Below are 23,267 nucleotides of genomic sequence, written 5' to 3'. Positions count from 1 at the left end.
GACTCAATGAAGTACGTATGTCGGCAAACCAGTCGGTTTGTTCAAGAAGCCCTCACCCACCAACCTAGTTGGTGGCATGCTTCATCATCGGGCCCACCACAGTGACACCGGATGTGTCACGGGTGTGCTTCAACGCCAGTTTACTGCGGAGCTGGTATATTCGCTGAGTGTGCAGTGTAGTGAGTGAGAAGGTGAAAGTTAAAAAACCATACAGTGGGTCCCAGTACCCGAGGGTAATAGAAATACTTTAATTTACTGGGCCCCTGTTGGTTATTTAAAAGGCAGACGGACGCGTTGGAGTATGGATTATGACCTCCAGCGTCCTGTGTGGTCTACATGTTTCAGCCTGGCCTTTTTTAATTTGAAACAGGCTTTCCTCAGGACCATTGTTTTTGACTATGTAGCACTCTCTAAGGTGCTATATGGGTGAGAGAGTCACATTTCGGGCACCGCAGAAGGACGATAGGTCCAAGGAGGAACCAGACCGGCAATCCCGGTCTCTTTCTCTTCCAGGTGACCCAAGGAAGCTTTGTACAGCAAATAGCCTGTCAAAGCGAGAGGGTATCCCCCTCTCACCCATATAGCACCTTAGAGAGTGCTACACATTGTCAAAAACAACACAATCACTATAATTTAGTTTATTAATTTAAATTGCACTTTATTCACATACTCACTTGGTCCTGAGGAAAGCCTGTTTCGAATTAAAAAAGGCCAGGCTGAAACATGTAGACCACACAGGACGCTGGAGGTCATAATCCATACTCCAACGCGTCCGTCTGCCTTTTAAATAACCAACAGGGGCCCAGTAAATTAAAGTATTTCTATTACCCTCGGGTACTGGGACCCACTGTATGGTTTTTTAACTTTCACCTTCTCACTCACTACACTGCACACTCAGCGAATATACCAGCTCCGCAGTAAACTGGCGTTGAAGCACACCCGGGACACATTCGGTGTCACTGTGGTGGGCCCGATGATGAAGCATGCCACCAACTAGGTTGGTGGGTGAGGGCTTCTTGAACAAACCGACTGGTTTGCCGACATACGTACTTCATTGAGTCTCTTTCTCCTTTAAACTTAGCTAGTCCTTCTTTGATTTTGATATATAATACCGGGGATTCTGACTAGCTTACCTAGTCCTCACTCTCTCCTTTGATTTAACAACCTCTGAGCAATATCCCTGACAAGGAAGGTAATTGGGAGGGAATTCCCGAAAGGGAAGGGCATACCCATTTTCTACAAGATTGAGAACCCAAAGATCTGATGTAACCGATTCCCAATCCCGTAGAAAGTGGGTAAGCCGACCCCCCACCGGACCTACATGATCCTGAATGGCGGATCTAGGGCTGCTTTTCCGTGGCTGGGGGGTTGGAGGAGGTGGAGGAGGAAGAGGCTTGACGCCATCGAGGACGTGCTCTCTGCTTTCCCCTGTATGACCTATACAAGGTATTCTGCTGCTGCTGCTGCTGTTGTTGCTGCTGAGGACCTTGTCTATATGAACGAAAGGAAGAGCGACCAAACCCTCTAAATTTCCTGGTTGTAGAACCTCTGACCTGAAGGTCAAGAGATCTAGCAGTTGCTCTGCTATCCTTGAATCTCTCCAAGGCCGTGTCTGCTTTTTTTCCAAAGAGTCCTTCACCATCGAAAGGCAAATCCAATAAAGCAGACTGCACATCAGCTGAAAAATCAGATGATTTCAACCAAGCTGAACGCCTTGTAGCAACCGCTGTGCCCATAATCCTTGCCACAGAATCAGCAGTATCGAGGCCGCTTTGGATGACCTGACGGGCTGCCGCTTGAGAGTCAGATAAAACTTCCTCAAAGTCCTTTCTGCTATCCTCTGGAACCTTAGGGATAAATGAACGCATAGAGTCCATAAGTGCATGTACATATCTACCCATAAGGCAAGTGGCATTAGATGATTTTAATGCCATACTAGCAGAAGAAAAAGTCTTTTTGGCGACTTGATCCTGTTTCCTGGCCTCTTTGTCGCCAGGCACCTGCAGAAAAGCACCAACCGACTTCTTAGAACATGCAGCCTGAATCACCAAACTCTCAGGAGAAGGGTGAGATGACAAGAAGGCAGGATCATCAGGAGCCACTCTATATCTCCTAGCCACACTTTTCGAAACTGCAGGAGCAGAAAAAGGTTTCTTCCATACTTCCATAATGGGCTCAGTTAAAGCATCATTAAATGGTAGTAAAGGTTCCACCGCCGAGTTCGGAGAATGAAGAACCTCAGTCAGTAAATTTGACTTAAATTCGACAGTAGGTAAAGTTAAACCTAAAAGTCCTGCTGCCTTTTTCATAACAACATGATATGGTTGAACATCTCTAGAGGGTGTATCAGGTCCTGAAGGTAAAGCCCATTCTGGAGAAAATTCAAGACCACTCGCCTCTGCCAGGTCCTCGAAATAACTCCCATCCAGCTCACCTTCTTCCAAGTCTGAATGAGACTCACAAATTCTCTGTTCATCTAGGAGACGTTGAGCCTCTCTCCTAGACCTCAGCTTACCTCGAAGTGCAGCCGGATCCAATACCGAATCCGACGGCGCCGGAGCCAACGTCGGAATCGAATCCGAAGGCTTGGAAGGATGTTCCATAGACTTGCTTGGAGCCGGCGACGCCGGAGCCGGAGTCGTCGACTTCGGTCGAGCCGGCGTCGATATCGGCGTCGACCTCGGTGGAGCCTGGTACTGCCACAGCGGGGTCGGGGCTGGCGTATACGGCATGAAAGGTGCCGGAGCATATGAGTGAGGTACACCCAAATTAAAAGCCATTGGACCCATGGGACCCAAAGGTGCTCCAGAGGGGTACCATGATCTTGAGAAAACACCATACATAGCGTTTAGAAACGCAGAAGGGTCCTGACCTGGAGCTGGAAATGGTGGATGCTCAGGTTGACCTCGAGGCAGATTTGAATCTGTTTCCATAACAGGATTCGAAGTCTCCTCCTCGACAGGAACTCCATCGGCGTCCTCCGGAGTCGAAGATGGAGCCGGAGACGGAGCCGGAGTCGGATCCGGAACCGGAGTCGGAGAATGGACTAGCGACTCCGAAGGTGAGGCCTCACCTTCCTGATCCGACACTTGTGGAGGAATTACCTTCGACTTCATCCTCTTGGGAGATTTCGATCTTGAGCCAGACTTATCATCCGAATGATGTCGGGACTCATGCCTCCTCTTCTTATGTTTTTTACAAGAGCTGGAAGCGTGATCCGATGAAGACTTCGAGACCGACGCCTCTCGAGATCTCGACCTGGATCTCGACTTCGATCTCTTCGAGTGTTTTGAAGATCTTCTAACTTTACTCGCCTTCAGCTTAGCCACAAGAAGTTTTGACTCTCTTTCTCGTAGAGCCTTCGGATTCCTCTTCTGACACGATGAACACCCATCAACGTCGTGATCAGAACTCAGACACCAAATGCAGTCTTGGTGTGGGTCCGTAACGGACATCATCTTTCCACATTCTCTACAAGGCTTAAAACCTGTTTTCTTTGTCGACATGACAATCGAGTAAAAAGGTCAGAGAATGGAAAATCGAAGAAATATAGTAACAAAGTACTAGAAGCTACAGAGTATCCCGAAACCGTTAGCGTCGACGACGCGGAAAAAAGGGAACTGATGTCATCACGCCAGCGTGGGCCTGTTGTAGGCGTCGGTGACATCAGCGGAGTCGCGAGCGATGTCGTGTCTCTATGACGTCCGAGTCCACGTCGGCGCGTGGCTACAAAAAGAATTTCCGAATGTTGCTGACGCAAGGGGGATATTCACAAGGTGAGGAATCCACACGGCAGATGTATCTATCAGAAACAGAATGTTTAGTCATACGTTGGAAAGTCTCTTATAAATATTGTATATCTTGTTTGTGGATGCATTACAGAATTGCCTTTGAGTACACTGTAAGCATATAAAGCCTGGAAAAGTACATTTTAGTTGATTTTTGAGTGTTGACAGTCTAATCCCCCCTTCCACACTGTCACAGGATAATTGGTTTTGCAAGGAGTAGAAATAAAATGTATGAACGAAAGCAAACATAGGATGTCCTGTGAAATATAGATTTAATTCTTGATGCATTTTAATAAACCAATGTTTATTAATCCATATACTCTGATTGACCAAGTATTTTTTCATGAAGACTGGTCAATTCCTTTTCAAATTATTTTTTTTTTGTAAACGGGTTGCTCTAGAAAAACATCTCGACTTGCTTATGGCATTTCCTAGGTGAACTTTACTGCAACTTGTCTTTGAATTTATTTGCCATCCATTTATATTCTTGTGTTTTTTTGTCACAATGGCGGTGGTGGCCGCCGCACACATCACTCACAGGAGGGTGATAAAATGGCCATCGAGGTCTGCATTGCAGTCGGTGTGCTAGCTGTGTGTCTGGGGAATACAACCAGCTTGTTTCACACGTGGGGGACCAGCCATTTGTTGGCGGTTTATGCCCTTCTGAGTGGCCGGGTGCCCTTCATGTAATTACACTGCAAGTAGGCTCCTTTCTTCCCTCATTAACGGGGGCAGGGCTCTGCGTGGACCCCTAGTGCTAAGTACAGGGGACCTCTTCTAGTGCTCATTCAGCCCACTTAATGGCTTCTTTTCAGCATGCCTGCCTCATTGCGAGCCGCTTTGTTGAAAGTTCCAGTGTTATGCCTCAGAGAGGCAGTCCCAGCTCTCCACCAATAGACATGGACTTTGCACTTAGGCCCCTGAGTCTCGCGCCAGCCCAGCTGTGTGAGCACGGCATCAATGCATGCCAACTCTCTTATCTCGAGGGAACCTTCCATTTTTAACTCACAAAGGTTTTACTTCCAGCTGTATTTTACATTCTACGTTCTCTTATTTAAAAATATCAATGCTTCTAATTAAACTTAACCGGTAAAGGGTATTCCCCCAAATGTTTCTTCTTTTTTATTTAAGTCTCCCTCGTTGTGATTCCAAATGGTGAACACTAGGCAGTCCACCAGAAACTGCAGTACAGTATCTTTTCAGAGATCTTACTGGTGTACCCAAATACAAGTTCGGGTTAAAGACACATAGGTACGAAGATTCCTTTTTAAGGAGAGACATTCAATTTTAACCATTTAGTAGGTACATATTGAGTTGTTTAAACAAATTTAAAAAAACTCCATTTTAGTGGCACGACTTGCAGTAGAAAATGTTTACATACCACTGAGTGCCACACAATTACACACCACATAATTACACTGCACTCAATGCAAAATACACTTCAAATACCACTCAGTGCCACATAATTACACACCACATAATTACACTCTACTGAATGCAACACACACTCCAAACAATAACACTCAGTGCCACATAATTACATGCCACACAATTACACTCTACTGAGTACAACATACACTCCTCATAATACCACTCAGTGCCACATAATTATATCCTACATAATTACACTGTGCTCAACGCAACATACACTCCAATTACCACTCAGTGTCACTTAATTATATCCTACATAATTACAATGCAACATACACTCCAAACAATAACACTCAGTGCCACATTATTACATGCCACATAATTACTCTATCTATCTATCTATCTATCTATCTATCTATCTATCTATCTATCTATCTATCTATCTATCTATCTATCTATTATCTATCTATCTATCTATCTATCTATCTATCTATCTATCTATCTGTCTGTCTGTCTGTCTGTCTGTCTGTCTGTCTGTCTATCTATCTATCTATATATCTATCTATCTATCTATCTATCGCCCTCACTCTATATATCGTACTCACTCTATCTATCCATCGCACTCACTCTATCTATTTATCGCACTCACTCTGTCTGTCGCACTCACTCTATCTATCTATCGCCCTCACTCTATCTATTGCACTCACTCTATCTATGTATCGCACTCACTCTATCTATCGCACTCACTCTATCTATCGCACTCACTCTATCTATCGCACTCACTTTATCTATCTATCGCACTCACTCTAGCTATCTATCACACTCACTCTATCTATCTATCGCACTCACTCTATCTATCTATCGTACTCACTCTATCTATCTATCGCACTCACTCTATCTATCTATCTTCCTCACTCTACCTATCTATCTTACTCTATCTATCTATCGCCCTCACTCTATCTATCTATCGCCCTAACTCTATCGCCCTCACTCTATCGCACTCACTCTATCTATCTATCACACTCACTCTATCTATCACACTAGCAATCTATCGCACTCACTCTATCTATCGTAATCACTTTATCTATCTATCGCTCTCACTCTATCTATCTATCACACTCACTCTATCTATCTATCGCACTCACTCTATCTATCTACTGCACTCACTCTATCTATTTATCACACTCACTCTATCTATCTATCTCCCTTACTCTATCTATCTATCTCTCTCACTCTATCTATTGCCCTCAATCTGTCGCCCTCACTCTATCGCCCTTACTCTATTGCCCCCACTCTATCGCACTCACTCTATTGCACTCACTCTATCGCACTCACTCTATCGCACTCACTCTATCTATCTATCTATCGCACTCACTCCATCTATCTATCTCCCTCACTCTACCTATCTATCTTACTTTATCTATCTATCGCCCTCACTCTACCTATCTATCGCCCTCACTCTAACGCACTCACTCTATCTATCTATCACACTCACTCTATCTATCTATCACACTCTAGCAATCTATCGCACTCACTCTATCTATCACACTCACTCTATCGTAATCTCTTTATCTATCTATCGCTCTCATTCTATCTATCTATCACACTCACTCTATCTATCGTAATCTCTTTATCTATCTATCGCACTCACTCTATCTATCGCACTCACTCTATCTATCGTAATCTCTTTATCTATCTATCGCACTCACTCTATCTACTGCACTCACTCTATCTATTTATCACACTCACTCTATCTATCTATCTCCCTTACTCTATCTATCTATCTCTCTCACTCTATCTATCTATCTATCTATTGCCCTCAATCTGTCGCCCTCACTCTATCGCCCTTACTCTATCGCCCACACTCTATCGCACTCACTCTATCGCACTCACTCTATCGCACTCACTCTATCGCACTCACTCTATCGCACCCACTCCATCTATCTATCGCACTCACTCTATCTATCATACTCACTCTATCTATCACACTCTATCTATTGCGCTCTATCTGTCTATCTCACTCTATCTATCTATCGCACTCTATCTATCGCACTCACTCTATCTATCACACTCACTCAATCTATCTATCACACTTACTCTATCTATCGGACTCACTCTATCAATCTATCGCACTCACTCTATCTATCTATCGCACTCACTCTATCTATCTATCGCACTCTATCTATCTAGCGCACTCTATCTATCTATCGCACTCACCCTATCTATCTATCACATCACCACAGCATCACTCAGCACCACCACAGCATCACTCAGGGGCACCACAACATCACTATGCGCTACCACAGCATCACTGAACGCCACAGCATTACTCGTCTCCACCACATCACTCAGCGCCACCACAGCATCAATCTGTGCAACCATTCAACAACAACTGGTTCAAATATGTTCTCTCAATGTTTCAAGCTTTATTACAAATGTCACAAAAAGATGTTAATATTTCACTTCTGTTCTTGGATTTTCGTCACAATAAAATACACCAAACATAATCTTCACACAAGTTATTTACAAAACTTTAAGCTATTGCTATTATAGATTACAATAACTTTTATTTAAGTATTAATTATTAAAAAAATGAAAAGCCATTGTTATTTGTAATATCAATACATCTAAGTCACGTAAATACAACTCATATTGCATTACAAATGCTATAGGTGTCACATTTGCGAAAGTTATAACTATTGGCATTGTAAATGACAAAGCTATTAATTACGCTATTTTCAAAACCAACACATAAATAAAAAATTTGTCATTTACAATACCAATAGCTAAAACGTTCCTAATGCGAGACCTATTGCATTGCAAATGCTTGTTAAGGTTATGAAGATTGGCAGTATGGCCTGTTTTTAACACTGCAAAAATTGAACATGTCTGTCACATATGTTTCCTGGCCTTTCCACAGTAAGGCTAAGTGGATGTGATTTTGAAAGTACTGCTCCTGGGTCACCATACATAGGTGGGCTTATTAAGTGCTTACGATTAGCAATGAAGATCCCCTGAATTAGAACAAGACTTAGTGAGTGACTAATAGTGCAGGAGTGAGGGAGTGAAAGGATGAGTCTCACGAAGTTAGAGTTGAGTGAGTGACTGAGCTTCTATTGGAAACAAAGATTCGAGCTCACATTGATGAACATTGCTCATAGAAATTACTATTTGGTGTGTTGATCTTGTTCAAAGGAGCATAATGTTGTACAAATGTTTACAAACTTTAGCATATTGAGGGTTTCATTCAATAAGCTGAGCTAATGAAATATTAACATGAGAGACTTGCCTCTTCCGCTGATGGCTTCTCAAGACTTTGATCAATTGATGTTTGTGCTTCCAGTACCTAAAAAAGCAGATAATAAAACTGATGAACATGGGCAAAAGAGTCATACCAAAGTTTTTATGCATTGAGGCAATGGAATAAAAATATTATGCAACTGTTGGGTTTTCAAATGTGTCCATTACTTCAATTAATGTACTATTATACTGCTTTTTTGGTGTGCACAAGATACACATGTGTTCTTATGTAAGGGATCTATGCAAGTCAGACCCAAATCATGACAGTTAGCAAGAAAGAAGAAAACAAATCAATTGCAATTCTTGTTCTCCATCGTGGGACCCTTAAATGAAGACATAAATATTTGATTAGTTTGAAAACATTTTTTAAGGAATTAATGTTTTGTTTAAAAATGCTGGTTAATGCAGCAGCCTATCCAAAGCAATCATAAAAGGAAAACCTGATGAAATTCGGAAGCTGGGACCAGATAGAAAGCAGGTCTGTAGTGGTGAAATATGACACTGCTCCTGCAAAGACACTAACAAGTTGAATATCTAGTGGAATTTCAATACTAGCTCTGAGAAAAAAGGATTAGTTTTCTTCACCACCATCTATGCATGTAACGCTGGCTAAGACTGCCTAACAGCTGAGAGGGCTTCAATTTCACTAACCTATAGGGGCAGAGGAGATTGCAGGGGTGTGGAATTGAATAAAATATCTACTCTCCCATGGGGTGGGTTGCTTCATAAATCTACTTGTCCTGTAAGAAAATCCACTTTTCCCATTTGTGCCATGTAATGTGGCAAAAACTTATGGCAGCAATCTCATTATATAAGAGCTCTGAAATAAACCCTCTGATTATGCCAAGGCTCCTTTCATAGTAGGGGTTGAATACTAGTAATTCTCTTATGTTGCCAAGTTGGCGGAGATCTACATACTGGGGATGAAGGTAATGGTAAGCAGCAGTTTCAGGGTTGGAATGCCCTTTTGAGTCTGTGCAAACCTACCAACTTGCATGTTTTAGGGGTTTCCACCAACTCTTCTCTAATCTTTTCCCATGCTAAGAAAGGTTGGAAATGTACTCCTGACAATGACAGATATAACACTTCTTCCAGGGTTGGGAAACAAGTGGTTGGAGGGAAAGAACTTGAAAACACTCAGATTTTAGTATGAGAAAATCTACACCTGCATATTTGCTCATGTTAAAATGCAGTTCACAAATATTTTCTACAAGTACTATTTTTTGGCCTACTTCTGTAAAGTCATGGGTGCACTTTTGAGTTTTTATTTAATAATTGGGCCCCTAATTAGGTCTGGCATTAACCATAGCCTTTTGTGTTTATTACAATTCTGTTTCTCTCTCTTTGTCTATCGGCTATCTTCACTGTGAGAGGCAGCATTCCGTTCTTTCACAAGGAGCATATCATTTTGTTTAGTGCCAGGAACTACTGTGACAATGTGTGCTTTTTGAGGCCAAATCAATTTTTGCTTCTGCCAATGCTTGTTATAATGGTGGTAGCCCAGCAGGTCCCACACCAATAAGGTTTTACAAAAACCATGCAAAAATGCATTGACAGAATCAAAAGGGTACCAACAATTTCAGACCTACTGGTTTACCAATGCTTGTTTATTTTTATGTTTCCCATAATCCTATTAAAACTGATTACACTGCTTTTCCATTATGAAATGTTTTGGGAAATACTAGCATACATCAACCCATTTTACTATATGGTGCTGTAAAGAAATGGGGCCCGATTCACAGAACTAACGTAAGACAAAATCTTAAACTTACTACCATTTTGGTATTCACAGAAGGCACTTACTCATTTTGGTATTCAAAGAAGGCACTTACTCATTTTGGTATTCACAGAAGTTAGGAGTCCTAGCTTTAGGACTCCTAAATGCCTTCTGTGAATACCGAAAGTCTTAAAGTTAGGATTTATCTCAGTTTAGGAGTAGTAAAGTTAGGACTCCCAACTTTAGGACACCTGAATGCCGTCTGTGAACACCAAAAGTCTTAAAATTAGGATTTATCTCAGTTTAGGAGTAGTAAAGTTAGGACTCCTAACTTTAGGACTCCTAAATGCCTTGGGTGAATACCTAAAGTCATAAAGTTAGGATTTAGCCCAGTTTAGGAGTAGTAAAGTTAGGAGTTCTAACTTTACTACTCCTAAACTGAGAAAATCCTAATTTTAAGACTTTCGGTATTCACAGAAGGCATTTCGGAGTCCTAAAGTTAGGAGTCCTAACTTTACTACTAAACTGAGAAAAATCCTAATTTTAAGACTTTCTGGACCAGATTCACAGAACTAACTTAGGACAAAATCCTAAACTTACTACCATTTAGGTATTCACAGAAGGCACTTACTCATTTTGGTATTCACAGAAGGCACTTACTGATTTTGGTATTCACAGAAGTTAGGAATCCTAAAAGCTTTCTGTGAATACCGAAAGTCTTAAAGTTAGGATTTTAGGAGTAGTGAAGTTAGGACTCCTAACTTTAGGACTCCTAAATGCCTTCTGTGAATACCGAAAGTCTTAACATTAGGATTTTTCTCAGTTTAGGAGTAGTAAAGTTAGAAGTCCTAACTTTACTACTCCTAAACTGAGAAACACCCTAATTTTAAGACTTTCGGTATTCACAGAAGGTATTTAGGAGTCCTAAAGTTAGGAGTCCTAACTTTACTACTCCTAAACTGAGAAAAATCCTAACTTTAAGACTTTCGGTATTCACAGAAGGCATTTAGGAGTCCTAAAGTTAGGACTCCTAACTTCTGTTAATACTGAAGTGAGTAAGTGCCTTCTGTGAATACCAAAATGAGTAAGTGCCTTCTGTGAATACCAAAATGGTAGTAAGTTTAGGATTTTGTTTTAAGTTAGTTCTGTGAATCGGGCCCGGAGTCTTTAGGTATCCAGGATCTGACCCATTGTTCAATAAGTTCTCCTACTTGCCCTTGTTCTGTTCCTTCAAAAAATCTCACTAGGCGGAGGTTATTGTGCCTCGACGTATTTTCGGCATCTCCTGCCCTTTTGTGCAGCTCCTTAGTGTGGGTCTGTAGTCATGAAACTGGTTCCTTTAGTTGGGTAACGTCGTCATCAACAGTATAAATGCAGGATTCAGTTTCTGAGATATGGGTTGTCGCGTTTCGGAGATCCTGTCATAGGAGAGCCATAGCCACACGGACCTCACCAATCTTATTTTCAAATAAAGACTGTGAGGCGCTGATCGCTTGTAGGATAGTGTTGAGATCTGCGGCAACTGGGGTGGGTTTCTCAGTGGACCCAGCCACTATTCCCAGGTTATTGCTTGTGTATTAGTCCATTTTGGTCAATGTTGAGGGAGGCTTGGTCCCTCCGTACTTCCCCATGGTGACAGCTGGGGGCAGGCGGTCTCCGTTCCGGCCACTCCGGAGTATGGATTGTTTTGTTTGGGGAGGGGAAATTGTCACTGTATCTTTGACGTGTGTGTGGAAGGAAAGGAGGCGATCAAGTCTGGTGTTCTAAGGCCACCTCAAAGCATCGCAGGTAGGTACAGGTGCGGCGGGATGTTCTCGGGGGGGAGGGGGTTAGCAGTCTCAAGATCCTTGTTTTGTCTGGTATACTGCACACCAGGGAGCAGTGCAGTATTGTCATGGTGTTGGGTTAAAGCTCCAGGCCGAGGGCAAGAACATGTGTCTAAGGTGAAGGGGGGCAATCCAGTCACGACCAGCCGGATTGAGCGAGGTGTGTGCAAGCGATCTCGGGTCTCCTCCAGGCCCTTGGCCGGCAAGTCGGGCGGTCAGATCATGCATGGGCCTCTACGAACAGTAGTGCAGGGTTCTGTGGGGAAATCGAAGGTCTGGCATGTTCCCAGTAGAGGCACTTCATGGGGCAGAGTGTGCATCAACCCAGTTAGTGCCTTGTGTCTTCAGGCCCTGGGGTCCCATCAGATCACTACCCCAGGCTACTGATCAGAGCTCGTTCGAGGGAAGTGGAGATGGCTAATGGTCTGGCCCACCCGCCTGTTGTTGCGTGGGGTCTGGATAATGGCTAGCAGGTCGCCCTGGGATCAACAGCACTCCCTTGTTCTCCCTCGGATGACATTGCACTGTCCGGGCAGCCCAGGAGGGGAGAAGCCATGCCTCCTCCGTCAACCCCACCTGCCAGGCCCCACTGCTTATCGGTCTGTCGGGGGGGATACTGGCGTATAGCCGAGGCAGCCCGCAATGCACCAGCCCAAGAGGTAGTCCCCTCCGCCGCCCCTCAGTGGTCCAAGTCAAGGCCATTGTCCGCCTGCCTTTCTTGGGCCCTTTTTGTGGCGTCTAAGTGTCGCAGCGCACATCAGGATCAGAGGGCCGCACCAGGCACAAGCGAGCAGGCGTCCTGCGCTACCCCCAGTGAAAGGCATCACCCAGCATGCACCGCAGGAAGGAGCTCAGGTGCAGATAGCCGCAGCTCGTCCAGGCCTCAAGTCTGCAGCCGGAGCTCGAGTCTCGAGGGCCTGACTTCTCTCGGGCCGCTCCCGCCATACCAACTTCAGGTCGGCCTCCCCGCTCACCACTTCTGTTGCAGCAGTGTCCTTTCACCGGCAGTGCCCGCCTTGATTCTTGAGTCTAAGCCACGGTCCCCGCAGCACCCCAGCAGCACAGCAGTGCGGCGTCAGGGTCTCATCTGGGGTCCGGAGACTCTGCTGCTGTGTTGTGCGCTTCTTGGCCACATGCGGCCAGAGGGTCCGAGGCACCCCCGACGGGGCTCTGCAGCCTGCGTTGGTCACCAGTGCTCTGCAGCCTCAGGCCACAGGCTGTGCCAACATCTTGTAAGATTGCCCAGATTTTGACCTCTCTAACACAAGCAGTCTGCGACCACCCAGCGGTGCCTTATACTCCTTATCTTACTTCAGAAAAAAGTAAAAACTTGTGAAGGATGTTTCTAAAAGATTACTTTTCTTTTTGCTTATGGGATTTTTAGGTCTCGACTACAGCATTGCTTTAGCAATGCTTGTTTGGGGAGATTATAGTAAGGCTTTCAAAAGTCTACACAAACTGCGGATCGGGTACAGTGCATGTGACCACAACCACGCGATCGTGCCCCGCACGCCGCCTCTGCTGCCACTTCAGCTCACCAGGCTGCACACCCCCTCACTCTCCATATGCTCGCTCGCGTGCCTTTCCTTTGATCTCACAGGCTCCGCTCCCCCGCATCAGACTTGTTTTAATTATTTCATTTTGCGTCCCAGGCGCGCGGCCAATGCTTGTTCTGTTTCTCGCCCCGGTTTCCGCTGCTGTTGGTGGGGAGGTGACGTTGTCTTTGGCTCCGGAAGTCTTTGCCGTGCTCCAGGCTCCCCCGCCTTTACCCGTTCTGAGTTTGTTTCAGTCGGTGTGCATTTAAGCGACGAAGAAAGGAGAACCAACTGCCGCCATGAGCTTCCTGTTGTGAGTGCTGCACCTCTCCCTATTATTGACACACTACGAAACAGTCCGTAAGCGATTCACTAGCAGTTCAATTTTTCAAAATGAACCACAGGCATGTTTTTTTCATGAACTGAAAGAGAATCATGCATGGCTGCATAAAAAGCAGGGGCATTTTGATAACTTGTTTATAGGGCAACCGATTCCTCCATCTTCCATTCGCCTCCGTCAAGGGGGAGCTCAGGCGATGAAGTCTCTGAAGGTCAAAATTGTACAAAGTCCTAAATATGCTTCTGGCCTCATCACTAGGTCCAGCCCTGTAGCTTGCTTCACCCCATGCACCCCAGAGAAATCTCCCCCTTACTTCGGGCGCCAGTGGTCTTCATGTGGAGTACGGTCCAAATCCTTCTGTGCTTGCAAGTGTATATCTTTCCCAGAACACATTGAACAAGGCTCCTTAAAATAAAATACAGACACTCAGGATAGGGCATAGAAGTCCAGCAAATGTCTAATGCAAAAATATCCGATGCGCATCCAAAACTAAGCAAGGCAATTGCCAAATGAGCGAGCCAATGCTCTGACCAATTTGGGTTCTTCAGTTATACACTTTTTAGGTTTCGCCTGGCGTCCACTGCGCAGCAGTGTCGCACAGACGAAATCTTTTGTTCTTCAGTACGGGGCTTTAACCCGCCTCTATCTTCCATTAGCTAGCTCCATAAATGGAGGCTAGCCATTGGAAGAGAGATGTGCCAGTAAATGTTGGAGCAGATTCGTGGGCGTTCCGGTGATTTTTTCCTAACTCCGCCCCTTTTAGAACGTCATGCAGCGGTGGGCGGTGGTTTATTTTATTTTTTTTAAAGGTTTGTTTTGGCCATTTCTCCGAAGATGGCACCCGGGCAGTAGCTTCGTATTCGAACAGCTACCGCCCTTGTTCTAATATGGCTACAGAACGGGTACACAAGGAAGTTTCACTGCGCAGATGCAACGGCAAGCCACGGGCTGGTGGGCTGTATCAAGAGGGGGTGATTGTGATCCATCATGGCGGACGTGGCATAGCCGCCAAAGCTGTCCACAACAGGAGAAGAAGGAGGGTCGGGAGGCGGTCACTGAGGCGTCGAGAACGCTGTGTTCGGACCAGCAGTTAGAAGGACGAACACAGACCATCCTTGCGTTGAAGCACAGACAGGCGACCATATCAAGTATGTCTTAAGTACCCTGTTTAGCGAAATGCGGGTGCGCAGTTCAGAGAGCACTTCATGAAGCCCCCCTCCCGCTGTCCGTGTGCCCGTTCCCGCCCCCCCTCCCGCTGTCCGTGTACCCGTTCCCGCCCCCCCTCCCGCTGTCCGTGTCTCCTGGATGTGCAGTGGATTGCATGCACACACATGCCCTTAACGACCCTGAGCGAGCATGCACCAGCTCCTTTTCCTCCCACGTGTCACGTCCCCTTACATCCATGTGACCCCACCCTCCCCTTGGAGGTTTCCATTTAACATGGAACCGTTGATTAGTAAGAGTGTGACGCTTTACTAGTCTCGCTACCGGACACATCCCGAACCCTTGAAACACTACCTTGCAGGGCCTGATCGGATTTCTTCCCCGTCCTGCAGACATCGGCATCCCAGCTGCGGATTAGAACCTTCTCCTAGGTAAGCTTACGATGCCCCAGCCAGTACTTTCCCGTGTGCTTCTGCCATACGCGCTGGTAGTTACCCCGGGACGTTTGTCATCCCTATTCCAAGATTGCAGTCCCACTTCGCATCAGCTGCCTCCTTTGATGTGGACTGGATCGAATCATTCGCCGCCCAGCCACCTCGGATTTACTCGCTACAGGTAACCTCTTGGCTGAGATTTACCTACCTTTTCACGCCGTGTTCCCCTGCCCTACCCCTATTCCTTTCACCGCAGGTCCAGACTCATGGTTTCCTGCTCCCGCCCTCCCCGCAGGACTTTTTTGCCCCAGTGTCAGCAGGTACCCAATTGCTGTCCCATGACACCCTGGTTTAATTTGTTTTTCCTTCTAGGCTCTATCTCTATTCATTATCCCTCCCCCACTCCTCCTGATTCTATAGAGCACTTTTCAAGAATTTTTGGAACCATCATCGATTTGCGAAAGATTAAGCTATTGGCATTGTAAATGACAATGCCATTAATTTATCTGTTTTCAAAACCAACACATAAATAAAACATTTGTCATTTACAATGCCAATAGCTCTAACTTTTACAGAGGCGAAACTGTTGCATTGTAAATGCTTGTTCTGAATGCAAGTGAATGAGAGCAGGGACTTCTGATAAAACAGAAACCAACAGATGTGCTTTAACCAGAGGGAGCCGATAGGCAATCTACTCAAGGGGTCAATGTAGAAACACCTGTGCTACTGCACTGTTTATTTGTTGCCACTACATCCTTGTCAGTACACAGCCTGGGGTGATTAGGCAGTAATTGCCAAATGACAGCCGCAACCTATTTAGTGCTATTCTTGCATGAACCCTACCAAATCTGGTTTCTAAACTACTGCTCCAGTCCTCAAAATATTTCAAGACCATCACTAATTTTCAATCACTACTTTTGTTTCTTTTTGGCTTCTCTGTCCATGAAAGTGCATGTTTTCCAGCTGTTTTCATCAGGTACTTCTTTCCCCTGCACTCTGTTTTGCTCTGTCTCCCTCGTTGCTTTTGCCACCCTCCATGTCGCATCCTCACACCTTAGCCATTCCTGATGCCCCACCCCATGGCACTCTCTGTGTTTCTCCCACCTACACATGCTTCAAAAAGGTGGTTTTACATATCCTTTTTAGGTTTCGCCTGGCATTTGCTGCGCAGCAGCGTTCGCGCAGGCGAAATCTGTTGATCTACAGTATGGGGCTTTGTCCCGCCTCTGTCTTCCATTGGCTAGCTCCATAAATGGAGGCTAGCCATTGGAAGAGATGGGTGTCCGTTACTTTTCTTCTCCGTCCCGACGCGATTCGGGGGCGTTTCCATGTCTTTTTTTAAGTCCCGCCCTCTCCTCTTCCCATTGGCTGGAATTTTACCTTCCAGCCAATGGGAAGGGGAGAGCACGAGAAACATGCCCCCGAATCCCTACAGGGCGCGCTATTGACATCTAAACCCGTCAACTGTGGGACATACAAGTGCACAGGTACATACTGTGAACAGAGGGCATGCTCTGGCTTCAGCGATCAACATCCAAAGACCACTTAATCGTTGTTTCAGCTGATTGCACTCTCTGCGGCAATGCAGCCAATTAACAATTGACCAAAGGTCTCCTAGATAATGGTACAGTTAGGATTGCTGGAATCAATCTTGGACTGCTAGATAAAACATGCTTATACTGACCTGATTGGCTGCGAACACCTCGATAACAGGGTCTAGTCCGATTTGCCGTAATTTCTGTATTTGCGATGAAAGTCCGAACAGACTGTCAGTGGAAAAATCAATATGTATTTGCTTTGGGTTCTTTACACTAAGAGCACCCGCGGTTTAAAATACAGTGAAAACACCAAACGGTTCAAGCGCGTTTACAGTCCGAAAGATAGTGGCGTTTTATGGAATGTACTCTGTGTCTACATCCTCCAATGCTGCAGCAGATCGCTAGGACATGTAAAACCCGAGCCATTTACAAATTCAGACAGTCTCATAGAGAAGGGAAGTCATTGTGAATGCGGTTTATCCAGCACCTTTCGCTTGATGCTAGCACAACGTAAGCTGTGAGTTAGCGCTCTAGTGCTTTGTTAGAGCGTCCTGTTTACATTCCGTGTGCTCCGGAAGCGGAAGTAAAAGCCCGTGTGTGCTTTGGTTTGACGGCACGCGCCACCTCCAGCGTTCCTGCACCATGTAGGAGGTCACTCACGTGGAATGGCACCCCGGTGTTTTGTGGGGTGCTGACCTGTGTCGGCACGGGTGGAAACATACACCCTGCAGGGCTTTGCGCTAGGGCCACCTCTGCCGTCATGTGCACGCTCCAGAGCGGGCGACTGCTCTTGCCTCCGCTGCTCTCGCGCCACCTTCCTCGGGTATCGACCCTACACCTCCGCGGGGTCTCCGCTGCGGCAGCGGCCGGGGCGCGGTGGAAACGAAAAGTCCCTGACCTGGAGTACCTGCAGGAGCGGGCCCAGGCCAGTAAAGGCTTCCGCCGCTTCATCGCAGACCCCGAGTTGGCGCGGGAGGTGTTGCGCTGTCTGGAGCCTGCCGACCTGAACCGCCGAGGGGCTCACATCTGGGAATGCACCTGGTAGGTGTCTGTAGCTTTCCACTTCTTTTAGTCGTAATGGAAGACTGAGAAGAGTTCCTACAAGGTTCAATGAATTTGTTAGATATTGAGTTTAATTTTTATTTTGTTTTGTTGATAAGGGGGGAGGTGATGTAGTAATGAGGTAATGCTTATGTATAGAATGTTAACCCAGCAGATTGTAGTCTATGTTATGTTGTGTATTCCTTTATGTGTTCCTTTGAATTGATTAGAGTGTTCTGCGCTCGAGGTTCGTTCAGGGACTGTAGTTACTGAACCGACTCCGGGCTGATAGGACGCTCCTGACTGTGGGTGAATACCTGTTGGAAATAAACCTCAAAATACTTTATTTGTAACAACCATTGTATTCATTAGTGTCTCACCTTAGAGGTTCCATATTGTACCGTGCGGCTGTTACCTCGCACAGCTCTGACGGTTTGACATAGTGTTAACCTGCATCTTTCTATTTTATCCGGAGTCTGAGTCTGTTACTTATTTAGGACGTATGGTGTGCAATAAGGGTATATTGCCCAAGCCGGAGTTAATAGAGACTCCCAAGAACAAGGAGGATATGAGGTTTTTGTAGGTCTTGCGGAATGTTATGTGTAGTTTGTGGCTAATTTTGAAGAAAGAACTTAAGATATCACGCAGCGTTTAAGAAAAGATGTCTGCTTTAAATGGAACAGAAAATTATAATTGGATGCTGATTATCAACGCAGCCCCTTTGAGTGGGGTTGACCTGTCTCTCAGGGTGGTTATCACCACCGATGCGAGCCATGAAGGAGTGGGCACTGAGCTTTCTCAGATTGAAAGTAATGGAAAAGAAGTTACTATCGCATGTGGTTTGAGATCCTCACACATTCAGACGAGTGTTTTTTTGGCGAATGAAAAAAGGTAATAATGTGTGTGTGGGTTGTGAATTACTTAAGGCAGTTTGTCTGGGGGGTTGCGTTTACCTTAAGAACTGACCATAAGCCTCCTGTCAAATTTACCCGTAGTGGAATGACCAAAGTGACGCAGTGCATCGCTAGAATGTTATTGCACCTATTGGATTATGCATAAGTAGTCCGTGTCCGTGTTCGATGCTGTCCAATGTTGCTTACAGATCCTACCGCTCTGCCTCTCCCTATTTCCTCAGTGCCTCGATGCTTCAAGGAAACACTCGCTATACACCCTCCCTCTCGCCGTCCCGTTGTCCGTGCCTTCTCCCTCCCGTCCGCCCACTGTCCGTGCCTCCTCCCTCCCGCCCACTGTCCGTGTTCGATGCTGTCCAATGTCGCTTATAGATCCTACCGCTCTGCCTCTCCCTATTTCCTCAGTGCCTTGATGCTTCAAGGAAACTTGTACGGATGGTCCTAACGTGAAACAACATCCCTTTCGTTTGGGACGTATGTTTTATAGTTTCTCGGTGACGGCTGATCGGAGGTTGGGGTCCTTGCTAGCCTTCCTTTCGTGCGGTGAATTGTGGGCCTTTTCCTTTCCGCTCCGGAACCTGAAGCTGACACGATGGGTGAGTCCGGGCTCCCGGTGGTTTTCTAATTGTTTAATCATATGCGGAGAAGTATTGTATGGTGTTTGTCCGAGGAGTTGACATTGGGTCTTCCTGGGGACATGGACGCCGGCGGGGGCACGTGCTAATGGCCCTCACCAAGGGTGTTCAGCTCTGAGCCGTCATGCGGCTTTGGTGTGACTGGTGGAGGGTCAGAGCATTTCAGGTGTGCGCAACACCGCCCACTTTCTGACTCCTGCCATGCTGGATGTTCTCAGCCAGCTCCTGGCTCCAAGGTGATTTATGGGCAGCGCGGACACTAAGCCTTTCATCTCTAACCTTTGCCCCCCCCTCCTTCGGTCCGGAGGCCCTGCACGTGTGCTGCACAGCTGAGCAGTCGGTGTAACCTGCACGGACAGGTCTACAAAGCCAAACGGTGACACTGAAAGGTGCCCCCTCGACGTGCCCTGGTAGAGAGGCCTTTCTGACAGAAGCAACCGCCCGCCTCCCTTACAAGCCCCCCACAATGCTAGAGAACCCTGCAGAACACAAGTTTATGACTGAGATTTTAGGTGCAGAGGGCAGGGGTGATCACACGGGGTGTGTGTGTGTGTATGTGGCTCTGAGTGTGTGTTTGTGTGTGGCTCTGGGTGTGTGTGTGTGTGTGGCTCTGGGTGTGTGTGGCTAGCTCTGGGTGTGTGTGGCTGGCTCTGGGTGTGTGTGGCTGGCTCTGGGTGTGTGTGTGTGGCTCTGGGTGTGTGTGTGTGGTAGTAATTGCTGTCTGCTGAGCTCGTCCGTAGGGTACAATAGGTCTCACATTTGCGAGAGATTAAGCTATTGGCAATGTAAATGACAATGCCATTTATTTATCTGTTTTCAAAACCAACACATAAATACAAATTTTGTCATTTACAATGCCAATAGCTCTAACTTTTCCAAAGGCGAAACCGTTGCATTGTAAATGCTTGTTCTTTTTTAGTTACTGATCCAATTCTGATGGGCCAATAAAAAGAAATGAAGCGGCCATGTCATTTTGTAGGCACATGTCTACAAAATGATGCGGCTGATCGCATCATGGGCATTTTTTTCATATTTAACTATGCATAGTCAATAGGTCTCAAAGGCGAGGCCTATTGTTTTTGCCAATGTTTGTTAACCTTAGAGGTTGTTCTATGTCATATTTGTTATATTATGGCCCGTCAAAATATATAACCCAACTGTTATTTTCAATTAACGTCTTGGGATGTGGCACCCTTCTCAAAATTCTTTTATGTTTTCTTAAAAAACGCTTCTTTTCATAATACATATCTTGGTACATGACATGTAGCTAGAATTCCAAACTGCTCAGTAAATTAATCTATTCTCAAAAAGTATATTGTTACTAGTTTGCCATCAAAACACATTTACTTTCCAGAATATCGTGATTTATCGACCCCTAGATCTATTGTAGTCCGCTTGTTTCCTTTTGTGATTGTCAGAAGTAACTACTGGCATTCCATCCGTCACTTAGCCCTGAACCTCGGATTTAATTAATTTTATATATCCTGTCGTTTTCTCTTAATATTTTTTTGCTTCAGTACCAACTATTGTCAAGTCTCTATACGGTTTACAGCACTTGAAACCGCTATTGGCTAATGTGGTTGGCTTCATTGGAAAGCGTGGTTATAGATGGATTTTTCTTTTGTTTGTAGTGATACAGCTTTTGTGCTCAGATAGCGGAAGCATGATTTGCCATTCCTTTTGGCAACATGCAAATATCAACAAGGACAGTTTTAAATGCATAAACACAGAATGTTTAGTCATACGTTGCAAAGTCTCTTAAAAATATTGTTTATCTTGTTTGTGGATGCATTACAGAATTGCCTTTAAGTACACTCTAAGCATATAAAGCATGGAAAAGTACATTTTTGCTGATTTTTGAGTGTTGACAGTCTAATCCCCCTTCCACACTGCCACAGGGTAATTGGAGTAGAAATAAAAAATATGAACGAAAGCAAACATAGGATGTACTGTGAAATATAGATTTAATTCTTGATGCATTTTAATCAACCAATGTTTATTAATCCATATACTCTGATTGCTTCGGACCAAGTATTTTTTCATGAAGACTGGTCAATTCCTTTTCAAATTATTTTTTTTTGTAAACGGGTTGCTCTAGAAAAACATCTCGACTTGCTTATGGCATTTCCTAGGTGCACTTTACTGCAACTTGTCTGAATTTATTTGCCATCCATTTATATTCTTGCGTTTTTTTTGTCACAATGGCGGTGGTGGCCGCCGCACACATCACTCACAGGAGGCTGATAAAATGGCCATCGAGATCTGCACTGCAGTCGGCGTGCTAGCTGTGTGTCCGTGGCATACAACAGGTTGTTTCACACGTGGGGGGCCAGCCATTTGTTGACGGTTTATGCCCTTCTGAGTGGCCGGGTGCCCTTCATGTAATTACACTGCCAGCAGGCTCCTTTCTTCCCTCATTAACGGGGGCAGGGCTCTGCGTGGACCCCTAGTGCTAAGTACAGGGGACCTCTTCTAGTGCTCATTCAACCCACTTAATGGCTTCTTTTCAGCATGCCTGCCTCATTGCGAGCTGCATTATTGAAAGTTCCAGTGTTATGCCTCAGAGACGCTGTCCCAGATCTCCACCAATAGACATGGACTTTGCACTTAGAACCCTGAGTCTCGCGCCAGCACATCTGTGTGAGCGCGGCATCAATGCATGCCAACTCTCTTATCTCGAGGGAACCTTCCATTTTTAACTCACAAAGGTTTTACTTCCAACTGTATTTTCCATTCTACGTTCTCTTATTAAAAATATCAATGCTTCTAATTAAACTTAACCGGTAAAGGGTATTCCCCCAAATTTTTCTTCTTTTTTTTAACTCTCCCTCGTTTGTGATTCCAAATGGTGAACACTAGGCATTCCACCAGAAACTGCAGTACAGTATCTTTTCAGAGATTTTACTGGTGTACCCAAATACAAGTTCGGGTTAAAAACACATAGGTACGAAGATTCCTTTTTAAGGAGAGATGTTCAATTTTAACACTTTAGTAGGTACATATTGAGTCGTTTAAACAAATAAAAAAACTCCATTTTAGTGGCACGACTTGCAGTAGAAAACGTTTACATACCACTGAGGGCCACACAATTACACGCCACATAATTACACTGCACTCAATGCAACATACAGTCCAAATACCACTCAGTGCCACATAGTTATATACAACATATTTACGCTGCACTCAATGCAACATACACTCCAAATACCACTCAGTGCCACATAATTACACACCACATAATTACACTCTACTGAATGCAACACACACTCCACACAATACCACTCAGTGCCACATAATTATATGCTACATAATTACACTGCACTGAATACAACATACACTCCTCATAATACCACTCAGTGCCACATAATTATATGCTTCATAATTACACTGCGCTCAATGGAACACACACTCCAAATACCACTCAGTGCCACCAAGTTACATGCCACATAATTACACTGCACTCAATGCAACACACACTCCAAATACCACTCAGTGCCACATAATTACACACCACATAATTACACTGCACTCAATGCAACATACACTCATAATACCACTCAGTGCCACATAATTATATGCTACATAATTACACTGCACTCAATGCAACATGCACTCCAAACAATACCACTCAGTGCCACATAATTACATGCCTCATAATTACACTCTA

The 23,267-nt window shown here is 45.1% G+C and overlaps 1 protein-coding gene across 14 annotated transcripts in view; it reads right to left on the bottom strand.

Annotated features, from left to right (window-relative positions):
- The window catches only part of LOC144773261 (uncharacterized), a 7,170,044-nt gene that overhangs the window by 3,448,827 nt on the left and 3,697,950 nt on the right, over window positions 1–23,267 (bottom strand). For all 14 annotated transcript variants that reach the window (XM_078658159.1, XM_078658161.1, XM_078658167.1 and 11 more), the window contains one exon: window positions 8,449–8,505. In XM_078658159.1, coding sequence (XP_078514285.1) covers window positions 8,449–8,505 — 57 coding nt within the window. The remainder of the gene's footprint in view (window positions 1–8,448; window positions 8,506–23,267) is intronic.

The sequence above is a fragment of the Lissotriton helveticus genome, chromosome 8 (genome assembly GCF_964261635.1).
Source record: "Lissotriton helveticus chromosome 8, aLisHel1.1, whole genome shotgun sequence".
In the NCBI taxonomy this organism is placed as follows: domain Eukaryota; kingdom Metazoa; phylum Chordata; class Amphibia; order Caudata; family Salamandridae; genus Lissotriton; species Lissotriton helveticus.
This window is presented reverse-complemented; position numbering and strand designations above follow the sequence as displayed.